Source organism: Trachypithecus francoisi, unplaced genomic scaffold (assembly GCF_009764315.1).
Source record: "Trachypithecus francoisi isolate TF-2019V2 unplaced genomic scaffold, Tfra_2.0 Lachesis_group5, whole genome shotgun sequence".
NCBI classification, from domain to species: Eukaryota; Metazoa; Chordata; class Mammalia; order Primates; family Cercopithecidae; genus Trachypithecus; species Trachypithecus francoisi.
In genome coordinates, this window is record NW_022681470.1 from 41,612,608 (window position 1) to 41,628,679 (window position 16,072).

Below are 16,072 nucleotides of genomic sequence, written 5' to 3' on the forward strand. Positions count from 1 at the left end.
TTTAACTCCAAAACCTATACACTTTTACCTTACAGAAAGCTAAAAGTGTTTCTGAATATAGTGACTGGAAAAATTTTCCAACTGACTTCAAATAACAAATACAAGGCAACTGTATTCTCTTTAATATTTTACAACTGTGTCATGTTAGTTGAGAACTTGAAAAGAGGAAGTGTAAATTCTAGATTAAATATTGGGTTACAGACCTCACACAGACTGAATATAGAAGAAGTACACAGCAAGAGTCACTCATATTGTAAAATAGTTAAAACATTTAAAAATACATATTATAGTGGACAGGTATGGTCTACTGGAAATATACAAGAGAATGTTACTTTCAGGAATTCCTAGTCTTTGAAGCTGAAATCCCTGTCTCTTAGATCTTGCAAGTAGTTAATTGTGCAGAAAGCTACTCAGTTAGGTCCTAATAGGCACAGGCCAGAAAGTCTTCTGAAAGCTGCCCTCAGTACCTGCGTTGTCATAAACCTACTAAGTGTATTCTATAGTTAGAAAAAATGTATTGATACAACTTTCTGCCATTGATATAACTGTTCTACCTAAAAAGAACAAGATATTAAAGATACCATGCTTTACAAAGAGATGACCCTATTCATTGTGAGAAATTGAACTTATCCAGCTATATGTTATTTTACTCAACTTTGGAACTGTATTCATGAGTATGCATTTATGAGATGGCTAAGGTCTGAGAGTATAGCATGGATCCACTTGGCCATCTCAAAATCATTAGCCTAGATTTGTTAAATCATGCTTTGCCCAAACTGAGTTAACCAGGGATAAATGACTTTGAAAGAAATAAGGGTTGACACGTGGGTGACAAAAAAAAATTAATTAAAGAGAACGGGTGTAATGGCTCACACCTGTAATCCCAACACTTTGGGAGGTCGAGGTGGGCAGATTACTTGAAGTAAAAAGTTCCAGACCGGCCTGACCAACATGGTGAAACCCCATCTCTACCAAAAATACAAAAATTAGCCAGACATGGTGGCACACACCTGTAATCCCAGCTACTAAGGAGGCTGAGGCAGGAGAATCGCTTGAACCTGGGAGGTGGTGGCTGCAGTGAGCTGAGATAGTGCCACCATACTCCTCAGCCTGGGTGACAGAGCGAGACTCCACCTCAAAAAAATAATAATAATAAAGAACATTAAGGGAATGACTGAGGTCTTGAGAAATAAATTTGAAACTGTGTTTTTAATGTTGAAATACATCCAAAAAACATATTCTAAAAACATTTATTAAGAACTCAAAATGTGCTCTCTCCAAATGTACAATATAAAAGAGAACGAGGATTGTCAAATATAAAACATGTTTTAAAACTAAAAATGCATAAACTATATATATTCAGATGTTCATAGATAACAATGATGTTGGTGTATGAAGATACTTGGTTAATATATGATAAAAAATGGATTCACAGAATCAGTTGAAAAATATTTTAAGCAGAACTAAAGTTAGTCCTCTGCCAAACTTTCCCAACTACATTTTATAGGCTGTAATCATAGAAGAAAATCTGCTGACATATTTTAAAATGTAAAAACAAGGTTATAAGGGATATTTGTCAGGATAATATGATTAAACTCTTTTCAAATTACAATTTATATGCAAAAATTTTTTTTAATTCCAAAATTTGCTAGCTATTTCATCTACATTGTTGCGCAACAGATCTCCAGAACTTTTCATCTTGTAAAACTGAAACTGCTATTTAATCTTAAGTGAGCCCTAAAACATTTTTAAATAATATGACTCAGGAAACTAGAAAGCAAAATATATTCAATGCAGAGTCCATGAGGATACAATTAGGACAGAGCTAAGTAATAGTTTCTCTTTCAAGCAATGGTTTTCTTCAGTGTATAAATATTGTAAACTGTTTTTTAATTAAGAGAATAATTTCCTTTAAGACCAGCAATAACATCTTCTTCATGTATATATCCACACTATTTAGCTACATAAAGCACTCAATCAACACTGTTGATGGCACCCAAGGAAGCTGTTTAAATAACAAAGTTTCATAATCTAATTTCAATTTATTCTTATCTGTTCAATAAACTGGTTCCCTAAAAACCACTACCAGAAAGACTATTTTTGTCCTGTTTTTTAAAAACTTCCTTCTAAAAAATGTAATTGTATTGTAGGTTTCAAAATTCCCAGTTGACTGTGCTCACATAATAATCAACTCACATAAATGGTAGGTAAAGATAAGCTTCCTACTTACCATATAGTTACCATAAGCATGATCAAACATTTCCAGTACTTGATTCCTAATTTTAAAAGCAGAAATGGAAAAAAAAAAAAAAAAAGGTAAGTATATTCTATTTATTATCTTTCAAAACGTTAATTCTTCCTCATAAAAACACATACCAATAAAAACAAAAGAAAAATTTAGGTAGAAAGGGACATAAACAGGGTCAGAAACTACAACAGTTAGCAGACAAGCTTTCATGAACTCACCACACAGAGCCAAACTTTAATGATTACTAGTAATTTATGTACAATTCATCTTATAATTTTTCTTAAAACTAATGAATGATAAGATGCCATGATCAGAGAAGGAAATCTGATACAGAAAAACAATGACCTCTTAACACAAGTATTTAACATATCTGTCTTGAAGGGGGGGATTTTGCTGGAGAGCCCTTAAAAAGAACCATTATTATTGCATTTATTGCTTCACCTGTATGTTCTACTAAGAGAGAGGTACGCGGGTATGCAGTGACATGAAATAACAACACTTTATGAAGCCTCTGCCTTTGACTTACATTGAATAAAACCACTAATGCCTAGTTTATTATATTTATTAATATGCTTGTCACATTTTCAAAAGATGCTTTTTATGATGTGCTCTACTCTAAAAAACTGTCAAAAATCAAATAAATAGTATTTACTTCAAAACTGAGAAAACTAATGCTCAAAAAGAGATTTGTGTGTTTTGGTGAATTCTCTTTCACAAAATCTCCAAAACGGTTGTTTAAAATGGAGATGTCTGATCACTACACCAGAATTTTAATAAATCAAAACCTGTAAGGTTGCGACTGAGGAAGTGGCCTTTCAATTAAGCACTCTCAAGTTCAAGGACTTGAGGACTATAGGAAAAAGTACAAGTTAATGGTATGACTAGACAAGGTCAAATAATTAGCAAAGGAAAAACAGCTTAACAATCTTTTATTAACTTTTCCTTTTTTGTTTTTTTGACACAGGGTCTCACTCTGTCACCCAGGCTAGAGTGCAGTGGCACGATCTCAGCTCACTGCAACCTCCACCTCCCAGGTTCAAGCGATTTCCTGCCTCAGTCTCCCGAGTACCTGCGATTACAGGCATCCACCACCATGCCTGGCTAATTTTTGCATTTTCAGTAGAGACAGGGTTTTACCATGTTGGCCAGGCTGGTCTTGAACTCTTGACCTCAGGTGATCCACCCGCCTCAGCCTCCCAAAGTGCTGGGATTACAGGTGTGAGTCACCATGCCCAGCCTATTAACTTTTCTTTTACCAAAGTTCCAATCACTCATGGCAAGAATTGAAAAAAGCGTTAAACAAATTGCTGACTATATTTTTATTTGCCTCCTGTTTATATTGCAATTGTCATTTTTAAAACTATAGTCACGGATGATGAAATACTGGTAATAATAGAGCTAGCAAACAGAAAAACCTCAGTTTCAGATCCTGACTATGGCGACCAGCAAAATCAAGTACACTCAAACTTGTGAAGTAAACAAATTAAGTCCTGACAACTTTTTATGAATAATAACCATTTAAAAACACTTCATTATTTAAAAAAAGACCTTACCACCACTTTGCTAAAGCACTAATTCTTTATGTTTATATATATATATTTTTATATATACATAATTTTTATATTCGTGGTTTCCAGCTCTAGACTCTTATCCTGTCCTAGGCAGGAAAAAAAAGAGCTTAAAATATCCCTTTCAGGAACTCGTATCAATGAATGGAAGATGGAAGTTCTTTTTTTCTCTTCCCTGAAATGGAATACAAGATTACCACCAAGAAGTAGAAATTCCTATAATTGGCAATGGTAGTGCCTAGACATGTGCATTACAAATGACATAAGCTTTAACTTGCTAACTCAACTTTACAAGCATTCAATTTTCAAGATTATAAGTAAATCATGATTGCATACAAGCAGAACACACTATTTTCCAATCCTTACATTTATGCAGCATATGATGAGCCAATTTCAGAACACATATTTCAAAGTGGAGCTATTTAATATCGTTGCTCTCTCTGACTTACACATAGAAGCCTAACAAAGTTAAATACAGAATGGTATAATAATTACTATATTGAACAGAAAAAAAGTTTCTATAAGGTTTTATCTATTCGAAAACTGGATTAAAAGGTATTGGAAATCAGACCCAGTTCAAAAATTACATCACTCTTAATTTCTGTAAGTCGGCTTTTTCTTTTTTCTTTTTCTTTTTTTTTTTGAGATGGAGTTTTGCTCTTGTTGCCTGGGCTAGAGTGCAATGGCACGATCTCAGCTCACTGCAACCTTCACCTCCGGGTTCAAGTGATTCTTCCTGCCTCAGTCTCCCAAGTAGCTGGGATTACAGGCATGCGCCACCACGCCTAGCTAATTTTGTATTTTTAGTAGAGAAGGGGGTTCTCCATGTTGGTCAGGCTGGTCTTGAACTCCTGACCTCAGGTGATTCGCCCACCTCAGCCTCCCAAAGTGCTGGGATTACAGGCCTGAGCCACCGCGCCAGGCCAAGTTACATCTCCTGCCCACGTGCTATAGAAACTGGACTGTTTTCTACTTCACTTTTTAATGAAAACACAACATTAACAAAACATCCTGTTGTAAAATTTTAAAAACAAAACCAAAAAGCTTATTCCATGAAGGGTAAGACTACATATAACCAGTTAAGTAATTCCACAAAGTATAAGTTATTGAGCAACTGCTTACTATTCATGACAATTCCAGTCTTTTACCATCTGTTTGGTTTGGGGGGGGGGGGGGGCGTGGAGGGAAAGGGGTGGGGCATTTTCTGCTTTTTATCATGAATCATTATTTGGGCTTAAAAAAATGCACAGGTAAACCTAATGAATCAAAGTTCAGTTTTCTGAAAATTCCCAGGGGAGAAAGCAGTCATATAATTGTGTATTTGTCATGTATAGCTCTAGATTCTTACTCTACCCTTATTCAAGGGTAGAGCAATCTAACAAGCCTAAATCATTGTAATTTCACTTTCATAAATGATCTCAAAATTTGAGCTGAAATTTCAAGCCAATTGGTTGAACTTTTCCAGTTAAAAACTAATTTTGGCCAAAAATGATTTATCCAATGACTCTTTTACAAATAAGTTTTTAGGCCGGGCGCGGTGGCTCAAGCCTGTAATCCCAGCACTTTGGGAGGCCGAGACGGGCGGATCACGAGGTCAGGAGATCGAGACCATCCTGGCTAACACGGTGAAACCCCGTCTCTACTAAAAATACAAAAACTAGCCGGGCAAGGTGGCGGGCGCCTGTAGTCCCAGCTACTCGGGAGGCTGAGGCAGGAGAATGGCGGAAACCCGGGAGGCGGAGCTTGCAGTGAGCTGAAATCTGGCCACTGCACTCCAGTCCGGGCGACAGAGCGAGACTCCACCTCAAAAAAAAAAAAACAAGTAAGTTTTTAATAAAAAAGGGAGAAAGGATGGTGATGGTCAAGTAAGATTCTTGTGGTTCTTAACAGACTTGATACTTCTCTTTCAAGTCTAACGAATGTGCAACACACAGGAGAGAGCCTGGCTCTGCGAACAGAGAAGCCTGGGTTTGAATACTGGTACTACCAATAGTAGCTCTGCAGCTGAACAAGTCAACCTTGGGTCTCAACTTCCTCATTTGCAAAATGTGGATCACATTCATTGGGAATTAGGAAGGAGTAGAGAGATAACATATGTAAAGTGCTCACACAGTGAGGTATTTGGTAAAAGTTATCAAAGATACATTAAATTCATAACGAGAAAATGTAAGATACTTATTAGAGTTTACTGGTAATTTTATTTTGATGGCTGATACTTCAACTTTTTTCCATTAAGTGATCTTTATTGCTATTCAGAAACGAACATAAGACCTTTTGCAATGATTTAAATGACGTACATAAAGTAAGACCTGATGGTTCCACCACCCTCCTTCGTTTCACTTTTTTCTGAGCTATTTTTTTCTTTTTTAAAAAAACAGGGGATGTACTATACATATTATTCTACAACTTGCATTGTTTTTTTTTTTTTTTGTCTTGGAAATGTATTCTGGATAGGCTTCCAGTGACACACTTCCTTCTTAATGTCTCAATATTATTCCATAATACGAACGTACCCTATTCAACCATTTCCTCCAAGGAACAGCTGTTCTTTCAAAATGCACTTCTTTTTTTTTTTTCGAGACGGCGTTTCGCTCTTCTTGCCCAGGCTGGATCTATCTCTGCATTAAGAGTGCTTTTATTTTCTTAGGGTAGATTCTCAGAAACAGAACTGATGAATCAGAGTGTGTACAATTTAAATTTTAGGAGAGACTACCAATAAGTTAACAGCAATGTACACTCTCACCAAGCCTTTTTCACTCCTGAACTAGCCAGAACTGTATTCCTGTGTTTTGTATTATATTTACTAATCTGATGGGCAAAACCCAGCTAGCTCCTTGTTTTAATCTGTATCTCTTACATTTATGGAGGTTGAGTAACTTTTCATGTTTACCACTTCCATTTCCTCTTCTGGCTTAACCGTTCATGCCTTTTGCCCATTTCCTACTGGTTCTTCGCTTTTTTCTTATTCATGTGTAGGACCTCGTGTATGTATTACTAACTCTGAATTAAATGGTGTAAATAGAATTGGTAATTTTACGACATTTCCAAGACGGATAAAAACTACTGAATAGGTATACTTGAGACTTTTGAATAATTTCCCCCCAAACATTCTGTTCTATTATGAAAATACAGTGCAGGAAAACACTGCAAGGAAATAGTAAAATGTGTAAAGTTCAAGTTCCCATCAACGCCCCCTTTTCCGTAACAGGTGTAAACATCATTTCCTTAACTACTGTGAGATCAGCAACATTTTCCCAGCTGGAAGCTCACTTGAGCGAGAAAGCTAACCATGCCTCGGTCGACAGGCAACCAACCGCAGGACTCCAGCGCGCAGCGATGCGGGCTGTAGCCCCTTCTTGGGCCACTGACATGGCAGCCGCGTTGACACACCGCGCCTGGCTTCAAGGAGCCTGCACATGTCACTGGCGGCCAGGGCGACAACTCGTCAGCTCCCCCGAGGTCAGGTCGCGGGCGACGGCTCCCACCTCCCCGGACCCTGTCCACCCCATTAGGGTTCTCGTGCGGCAACAGCCGTTCCAATCGCGACAGGAGAGGCCACTACGCGACCGGGTGGCAATGACAGGCACCCCTCCTGTGGTCAGCCTCACCGAGAAACCCACCCCAGGCTGCCAGCACCCTTACCCAAGCTTCTGTTTCTCCTCCCTACTCATGGGCTCGGCCCCCGCCGTCCACACGGACGTGGCCGACACCAGGCAGATCGCGGCCGTTGCCGCCACTAGGCTCCATGGCGCTCGCTGAGGGACCGGGGACCCACAGCCGCGGCCGCCGGCTTCGCTCATGGCCCCGCGGTTCCGCGCACGCGCAGCTGCTACGCCCGGCCGGTGAGACACATTGCCGGACGCGGGTGGCCAGGGGGCTGCTAGCCGTGCCGAAACGGGGCGGGATGCGGAGTAACACGGGCGGCCGCCGGCGCCGAACTGTTTCCCGAAGCCACCGAGCCGGTCGCCAGCGCCAGCGCTGCCACCGCCCTCCGCCCTCAGTATCCCGGAGCGCCTCCCCCAGCTTTCCGGTGTCGTAGTCTAGGAAACCGCCTCCCCAACGTTACTTCCGGGTAGGACCGAAGCCGTAGAGCCTCAGGACCAATGGAGACCGCATCGGAGAGGGGATGTCTCCAGCGACTGGAGAGGGCATTGGCCAGGAGAAGTGAGACGTGGACAAAAGGCGGGACTGGGAAGGGATCTTTCGCTTCGACCCGCCTCCGACCCTCGGAGTTGCCCCCTGAGGACTACCAGTCCCAGTGTGCACTGCTTCCTCCCCGGCTCTCTCGCAAGCCGACTCGGAGCCGCGTCGCTCACTTCTACCTAGGGTGGGCGCGCTGCACTCTGGGACGTGTGGTCCGCCGAGGTCACCGGTGGTTGCTGGGGTCCCACCTCCCCCTTTCCTCGGCGCCTTGCAGTCAGCCCTGCCTCGGTGGGCTGCTGAGTCTCGGGAAACCCGTCAACTGTTTATCTCTCTTCCTCAGAAAGCTGTTTCCCAGAGAGGTGGCTGAATGAGGCGCACTGCCCCCAAGTCAGTGCTGCATGCGTTAGGGAATAGTGTTGGAGTAGTAGTCTACCCTCAGGGAAATTCCAAAACACAGTAACAGCAAAATGAATTGAGCTTTTGAAGGCATTGCTCTAAGGTTTTTACTCGCAATTATCTCATGCATTCTTCCCAAGTTTGATAGGGTAAGTACCACCATCCCCCTTGTGCAGACGAGGAAACAGAGGTTTAGAAAAATTGGTTAACAAAAGCTCGTCACACTGCTGGATTAGAATCCAACCAGCCTCTGATTCGGAAGCCCTGGCATTTAACCACCGCGCAGTACTACAAGGATGAAGGAGCACGTGGGTCCTCGTACATGATTAATAATAGTTATCTAAAAAGCTCAATGTAAGGAGAACTGTGTGGGTTGCAAAGAAGGTTTAATGAAGGAGATTGGAACTTGCAATGAATTTTGATGACTGAGTCCCAGATTAACTATTGGTAAAATGACATGTTGGTTCCTCTTGAAAAACCACATTGTTTTTCTAGTGTGATCATTCAATAGGTAGGTGCGGAGGGAGCTTGGATGTGATCTCTGTGACCACAGTAAATTACCTACGTGTCCCTTCAGCAGCATTCAGCTGTTTTTCTGGAAACGTTTCTTCCTTGATTTTTATCACCTTACCTCTTACCACTTAACCTCTTACCTCTTACCTCTTCTCTGACCCATTTTCCTTCACTCTCTTGCTACTTTATATTAAAATACAGGTGTTCCCTTAAGGTTTTCTTTTTGTCCTTTTTCTCTCTGTACTGTAATTATTCCTTGGTGATTTCTTCTCATAAGGATTCAGCCAACATATCTCTGTGGTTGATTTCCAAAGCAACGTCTGTCCTGATCATTAGACCCACATTTCCACCTCCCTAATAGAAATGTCCTAATGTCTGGCCCGGGGGTAGCTCAAACGTAAAATGTTTTCTGATTCATATTAATGCATCGGAATCATTGTCAACTCATCTTTATCCTTCGTGGTCCGTGTGCATTCAGTTACCAAATTATATAGATTTTACCTCTTCTATCTTTCAGATTATTACCTCTCTTTCCATTCCCACTTCTGCTCCGTTCAAGCTTCCATTACCTCTCTCCTAAACTGTTCACTGGCTCAATAAATGTTGAATATACTTGTTTCCTTATTCCTTCAGTTTTCTTACCTGTAAAGTGGGAATAATGTAGTCCTTTTATCCAGCAGTCCCCAACTTTTTTGGCACCGGGGACCACTTTCATGGAAGACAATTTTTCCACAGGGCGGGAGAGGCACCATTCCATCTCAGATCATCAGGCATTAGATTCTCATAAGGAGCGTGCAACCTAGATCCCTCGCATGTGCAGTTCACAATAGGATTCATGCTTCTATGAGGCTCTAACGCAGTTGATCTGACAGGAGGTGGGGCTCAGGTGATAATGCTTGCTCGCCTGCTGCTCCTGAGAGGCAACTGACTGGTACCAGTCCACTGCCCCAGGCTTGGGGACCCCTGCTTTTATCTACTAACATCGATGCTGTGAAAACACATGAAGTCATTTCTGTACAATATTTAATATCCTTTGTTTTTTTTTTTTTAATGGATCTCCAATCCTACATTGGTTCCATCCTAGTCCTCTTTGGCAGCCTTAATGATGAAGTTACCGATGATCTCCCTGCTACCCTACTCTCCTCTATACACGGCTGTCAGAATTGGTATTCAAGAATATCTGCAAACCCTCTGAACACCTTCTTTCTTCCTTCTAGCCTGCCCTGCCCTCAAATCCTATATGATAACTAAATAATTCCTATCCTGTATCCTTTCCATGCCTTTGCTCATACCATCTCCTGTGCTACCCCATCATCTTTGTACAACACTCACCACCTGTTAAGGCTGGGCTCAGATTCTAGCTCCACAAAACCCTTCCAGAACCTTCTAGTTAGCAAAAAGTTATCCTCTCTCTGTGCCTCCATTGTATTCTGTGTCTTTGTTATTGTGTTTTTCACAGTCTGCATACCCACTACATTTTGACCACATGGAAAGTATTGATTTTAGCTTATTTGTAGGTTGTCTTCATCTGTTTTCTGTTGCTATAATGGAATACTTGAGACTGGGTAATTTATAAAGAAGAGTAATTTATTTCTTACGATTCTGGACTGGGAAATCCAAAAACCCGGCACCAGCATCTGGTTGGTTTCTGATGAGTGCCTCACGCTGCATCATGACATGGTGGAAAAGCAGGCACATGTGAAAAAGGTGAAACACGAGGGGCAGCCTCTCTGCATAACAACCCATTCTGGCAGTAACTAATCCAGTCCTGAGAGAATAAGAACCCACTTTAGCAAGAAGTAACCCAGACCGGAGAGAGCAGCATTAATCACCTAATCACCTCTTAAAGGCCCCATCTCCCCAGATCACCATACCAGGGACCAAATTTCCAACACAGAAATTCTGGGGGACACACTCAATCTATAGCATAAGGATATTCTGAAACACCTGGCACCATGCCTCTCCTGCTGTAGATGCTCAATAAATGTTGAATATACTTGTTTCTGTATTCCTTCAGTTTCCTTGTCTAAAAAGTGGGAATAATATAGTCCTTTTGTCTACTTACATAGATACTATGAAAACACATGAGGTCACTTCTGTACAATATTTAATATTATCCTTTCTTTGGATGGATCTGCAATCTAACGTTGGTTCCATCCTGAATCCTCTTTGGCAGCATTGGTGACGAAGTTAGCTAAATAAATACCTGTGAGTTGGTCTTGGCTCTTGCATAGAGAACATTACAAACTAAAGGTCAACACCAATCATACGGTATTTGAAAACTAAGAACAAATAAAATAGAAAAATAGTGACATTCGGTTATATGGAAATGTAGTCAATAATTTGAAGTGAATTATTGGCAATAACACAATTTTCTTTACCTTCCTGATGTTCCAAACCTTTATAAGAAGTCAAAATTGACTATGAACTATCATTAAGAACATACTAAAGAAGTACTGGCTTTTAATGTTTAACATTTTCTGGCATATTTGTTTGCTTTCAAGTTAACGCTGCATTTTTAAAGATTATAGTGGGAAGCCAGAACATAATTCTTTTTCAAACTGCTAAATAATAAGTGTCTTTTTTTCCCTTGTTGAAATTCAATTTCTAGCCAATGATTGAGCCTGTTTTTCACCGATCTCAGCAACTTTAAATAGAAAATCTAGTGTGACCTAAAAAGTTATAAAACTTATCAAAGGTGGAGCCCATGGAAATAAAAGAAAAATATATTAACAAAATGCATGTTTCAAAAAAAAGCTTCTTTTTTTTTCTTTTTTGCTGGTCTCAGTGGCTCACACCTGTAATCCCAGCACTTTGGGAGGCCAAGGTGGGCAGATCACCTGAAGTCAAGAGTTCGAGACTAGCCTGGCCAACATAGTGAAACCCTGTCTCTACTAAAAATACAAAAATTAGCTGGGCTTGGTGGCAGGCTCCTGTAATCCCAGCTACTTGGGAGGCTGAGGCAGGTGAATCGCTTGAACCCAGGAGGTAGAGGTTGCAGTGAGCCAAGATCATGACATTGCACTCTAGTCTGGGTGACAAGAGCAAAACCCTGTCTCAAAAAAACAAAAAACAAAGAAACAAACAGAAACCATTTTTAACCCTGTAATGAAAATGATAGAAATTCTTAGCTAATTGGCACTTTATGAACAGTAGGAAAAATTTACATACATTATTTTAAAAGCTACACACTTAGTGGTAAAAAGGACATAAGAGTTAATTGAGAGAGCCTAGTGTTGTACAGAGGGAAAAAGACTGGTAGAAAGCACATCAGAAGAATAAGGATAAGGACTTTTAAATATGTAAAGATTTTAGATGTATAAAACCCATCAAAAATGGTAAGAAATAACAGCCACTTCTAAAATGCCCTTTAACCAGTTAACAGTCTATTTGCAGAGCCTTGTAGCTTATGTAAATATGCGTGCTCACTTTCCTGCTTGGCTAAGTCAGAGGTTAGGGAGGGACAGGAGCCCTGGGTAGAACCATATGGATTCAAAAACATAGGGAGGGGCTCCATTTTAATATTATGGCTCAGAAATAGTACTTGGAAGCTGGGACCAGCTGTGCAAAACTGGTCATAGAACAGCAGTTGCCCCTAAATGATTTGAATTCTTTAGTAGTATGGAATTTGGGAGTGGTGATTTTGTCATTCCTCAAATTGCTTTTCCTATTCTTTGATAGTGTGCAGAACTGACAGAACAGTTTTCTTCTAGAGAACCCAATCTTGCAAACATTAAATAAAGACAGTGCTTATTCTGTATTCACAATTAGTGACTTTGAGGCCTTAGAAAGAGCACTTCATGAAAAAGATATTCGGTGAATGTCATCAACTGACTTTTTCAAATTCTAAAAAAGAGAATGAGAAAATGAGATGATTCACCTCCCCCAAAGATGTCCCCAGGGCTTTTTCTACCTCTCAATCTTGATTTGAGATCTTCAAAATCACTTCAGCTTCAGATTACTATCCCATTTCTCTCACTGGCACCAGCTCCAACTCTCTCAGGCAAGAAAGTTTGCTCCTGTGTCATGATTATTTGGTTGGGTCACTTATTTAGTAGCCATTTTCCATTTACTTCAAGTATCAGAAGTAAAACCAAGTCACATGGCTCTTCAAGGGAGTACATTTTGTGTTCTGGTCCCTCTCTTAAATCCCCATTTCACCATCAGCATAGTTCCCACTTACTGGTACAGTGTGGCCACAAGATTTAGGTGAGCACCATTCAACAACAGTTTCCACAGGTACCATTCAGGCCAAGAACAATGGCTCCAAAACAGCTCTGCTGATTATTGGCTGGGCTTCCTTAAGCAAATGGCTAAATCTCTTTGTGCTTTGGTTTCCTTATTTGTAAAGTGAGAATAAGAATAGTACCTACCTCACAGCATTTTTAGAAAGGTTAAAGAGTTTAATTGTTATGCCTCCTTTTAGGGACGTTGTGAAGATAATGAGATGGTGTGTGTAAAATATTTAGTAGTTTGAAGGATTTCAGTAAATAGTGGGTATCCATATCACTATTATGAGGTAAAGAGGAAACATCGCCATTGTTGAGAGTAGGCTTCAAGGGTGAGTGCAGCTGCTCCAACAGCACCCATGGCTCTGGTTTTATTCTCAGCCCTGAATCTTTTTTTTTGTTTTTCAATTATTATTTTTTAAAAAAGAGAGAGAGACAGGGTCTCACCATGTTGCCCAGGTTAGTCTCGAAGTCCTGGACTCAAGCAATCCTCCCACTTCTCCCTCCCAAAGTGCTAGGATTATAGGCATGAGCCACCATGCCTGGCCTCAGCCCTGAATCTTGTCTACTTCCTTTGCTTGCTTACTTCATGCTGCCGTTGCAGGCTCCCCATCCAAAAATGTAGCCCTCTCTAGGTCAGCAACTCCAGAGACTATGGAATTCAGGCACAGTTTGTATGAGCCTCATCCCTGTATTAGAGTAAATATGCACAAAAACATGAGGTGCTTTTCTCTCCTCTTAAAATTAATAATGGCTGCATTTGCAAGACATTTTAAGTTATAAACGTTCTGGAATAATGTCAGAAAATCTTTGCAGCTTTTTGTTTGTGTGACTTTTTTCAGTTTTGCTTTGTTTTTATAAAAGCTCATCTTACCTCCAACCTCCAAGTGATTTAGAAAGATAGCTTTACTAGTTATCTAATGATGTATGAAATTAAGGATCAAAGTGAAAGGTGCCTAGTTGATCACGTCAAAAAGCATTAGGTAGAGTAATCCCAACATTAGGACACTTAAGAATTAAAAGTTATTTCTGTAATGATTCTATCATTTTTCATTATCCAAATCCGACATTCTTCCTAGAATTGTTATCCAAATCTTACATTCTTCCTAGGAGCTCCCTTTGCATACATATACTTATATGTTTTGTGTATGACTATATCATATATAGATATATACACACATACAATATACATATATTGCACATGTATGTATTTGTATACACGTACTCATAATACCGTCTTTTCACACTTTCTTCCTCTTCTTATCCTGTAGTCCTCGGAGTGGTCCAACTTTGTCAATCCCCAGCATTTCTTAACCTCAGAGGTAAATGCTGACAGTCCTTAAATATTTGAAATTAAATATTTCCTGGCCTCCTGCTTAAAGTTGTATGAAAATAGTACTTATTTCTGTTTCTTCTCCAAATGTATTGATAAGGTTGGAGTGTTTTTGGTTGGGATTGTTTTTTGTTTGATTCTTTACAAGTAGGGCTTTTAGTATTTTAGGTAATAAGTGGGAGTAGTGAAGATTTGTGGTGGATGAGAAGTAGAATAAAGAGTTCTTGGTTTCTTTGTAGATTAATCTCTTTGTGATACTTTAAAATCAATATACAACCTTCAAACACATGATTCTACTTAAAACTTTGAGAGAGTGGTGTTAGATACCATGGCTGTCTTGAAGATCACCATATTTTTCTTGGCACTAGATGATGAGGCAAGTGTAATTTCATTGTGCACAAAATGTACTATTGTTCATCCATTGCTAGAGATTAATAGACTTTATTATTATTTACAGAAGTAGCTCTTAAGCAAATATAATCTTCAGAGCCTTCCTAGCCCTTTTGGGGAGACTTGCACCCAATTTTAGCACAGTCTCTGGGTTCCCAAGGCCCCCACTCTAATGTTTAATGTTTTTCTTCTGGTTTGTCTCTGCATCACCTCACATCACTTCCTCTTCCTTCCTACTCCAATTCATTCTGCATGCACACACATTTGCTTTGTGCCTACTCCCGAACATTGAACTTTAAATCAGCTGACTTGGGTTCTACATTTAGATCTGCTAGTTACCATTTTTTGGAAGCCTGTTTCTCTAAGACTCAGGTTTGGTTTGGTTTTTCTCAGTTCATATGGCCAAGAAAAGTGGGCAGAGGTTCCAGATACAGAATCAGATTAGTGGTTTACAAGAGTGAAATAACTATTACAGTTTAATCATGCAAAACTACTGGCCTGTTTTTAGTAGATAGATGTAGTAGTCAAATTCTAGGAGTTGGGGTGAAAATTATTTCCCAACAACTTCATAACAATTAAACCAAGTTAAAAATTAAACCAAGTGTCAGGCTGATTTCTGTCACACATACAGACATTTATTAAACAAACATTTGTTAGCAAACAGAGACAAGGTGATATACCTATTCTGTGAGTTTGATGAGGTCCCAGTTCACGGTCTTTTTAGGTTCTGCAATCATGACCTTGCATGAAAGATTCACTGGAAGCAGATGAATAATATTCCAGAGCTAGAATTCCATCACCCTTACAATAAGCATCCGGCAACCATAAGTCCTTCAACTCATACACCATCCCTAATCGTCTGGCTTTTTACAACTCGTTCATGCAAGAATGAGAGTGTCTCTAAAATATTTTAGCCAGTCTTTGTATCTTGGAAATCACTAATTATATGAGAGTCTGTTCGTCATGTCTATTGTGATGACTGACAAACCACTAATATTGACAATGAAAATTCACTTTTGACATAAGTTATAGAATGATTTTTGCTATTAATAGAGATAAGAGTGACAGATGTACTTGTAGGACCCACCTCTATAGGAGTCTGCCTGATGAGATCACTACCTACCATCTTAGAGTATGAATTTATGATTAGTGCAACTGACTGCACCTTGAGTGTAATTTAACCTAAGCCATACAAAATATACGGTCTATATTGAAGAATTTTGGGGTATATTGGCAGACATCATACTGATAA

The 16,072-nt window shown here is 39.7% G+C and overlaps 1 protein-coding gene across 13 annotated transcripts in view; it reads right to left on the minus strand.

Moving 5' to 3' along the window:
• The window catches only part of EDEM3 (ER degradation enhancing alpha-mannosidase like protein 3), a 91,680-nt gene extending 83,808 nt beyond the window's left edge, over positions 1–7,872 (minus strand). For 11 of the 13 annotated variants that reach the window (XR_004434382.1, XR_004434383.1, XM_033200062.1 and 8 more), the window contains exons 1-2: positions 7,459–7,872; positions 2,231–2,276 (exon numbers count right to left, since the gene is read on the minus strand). Coding sequence is in view for 10 of the 13 variants with exons in the window: in XM_033200062.1 (XP_033055953.1) it covers positions 2,231–2,276; positions 7,459–7,616 (204 nt within the window). In the remaining 3 variants the exon portion in view is untranslated. The other 2 variants (XM_033200069.1, XM_033200070.1) reach the window with 2 other exon arrangements.
• Between the last annotated feature and the right edge of the window lie 8,200 nt (positions 7,873–16,072).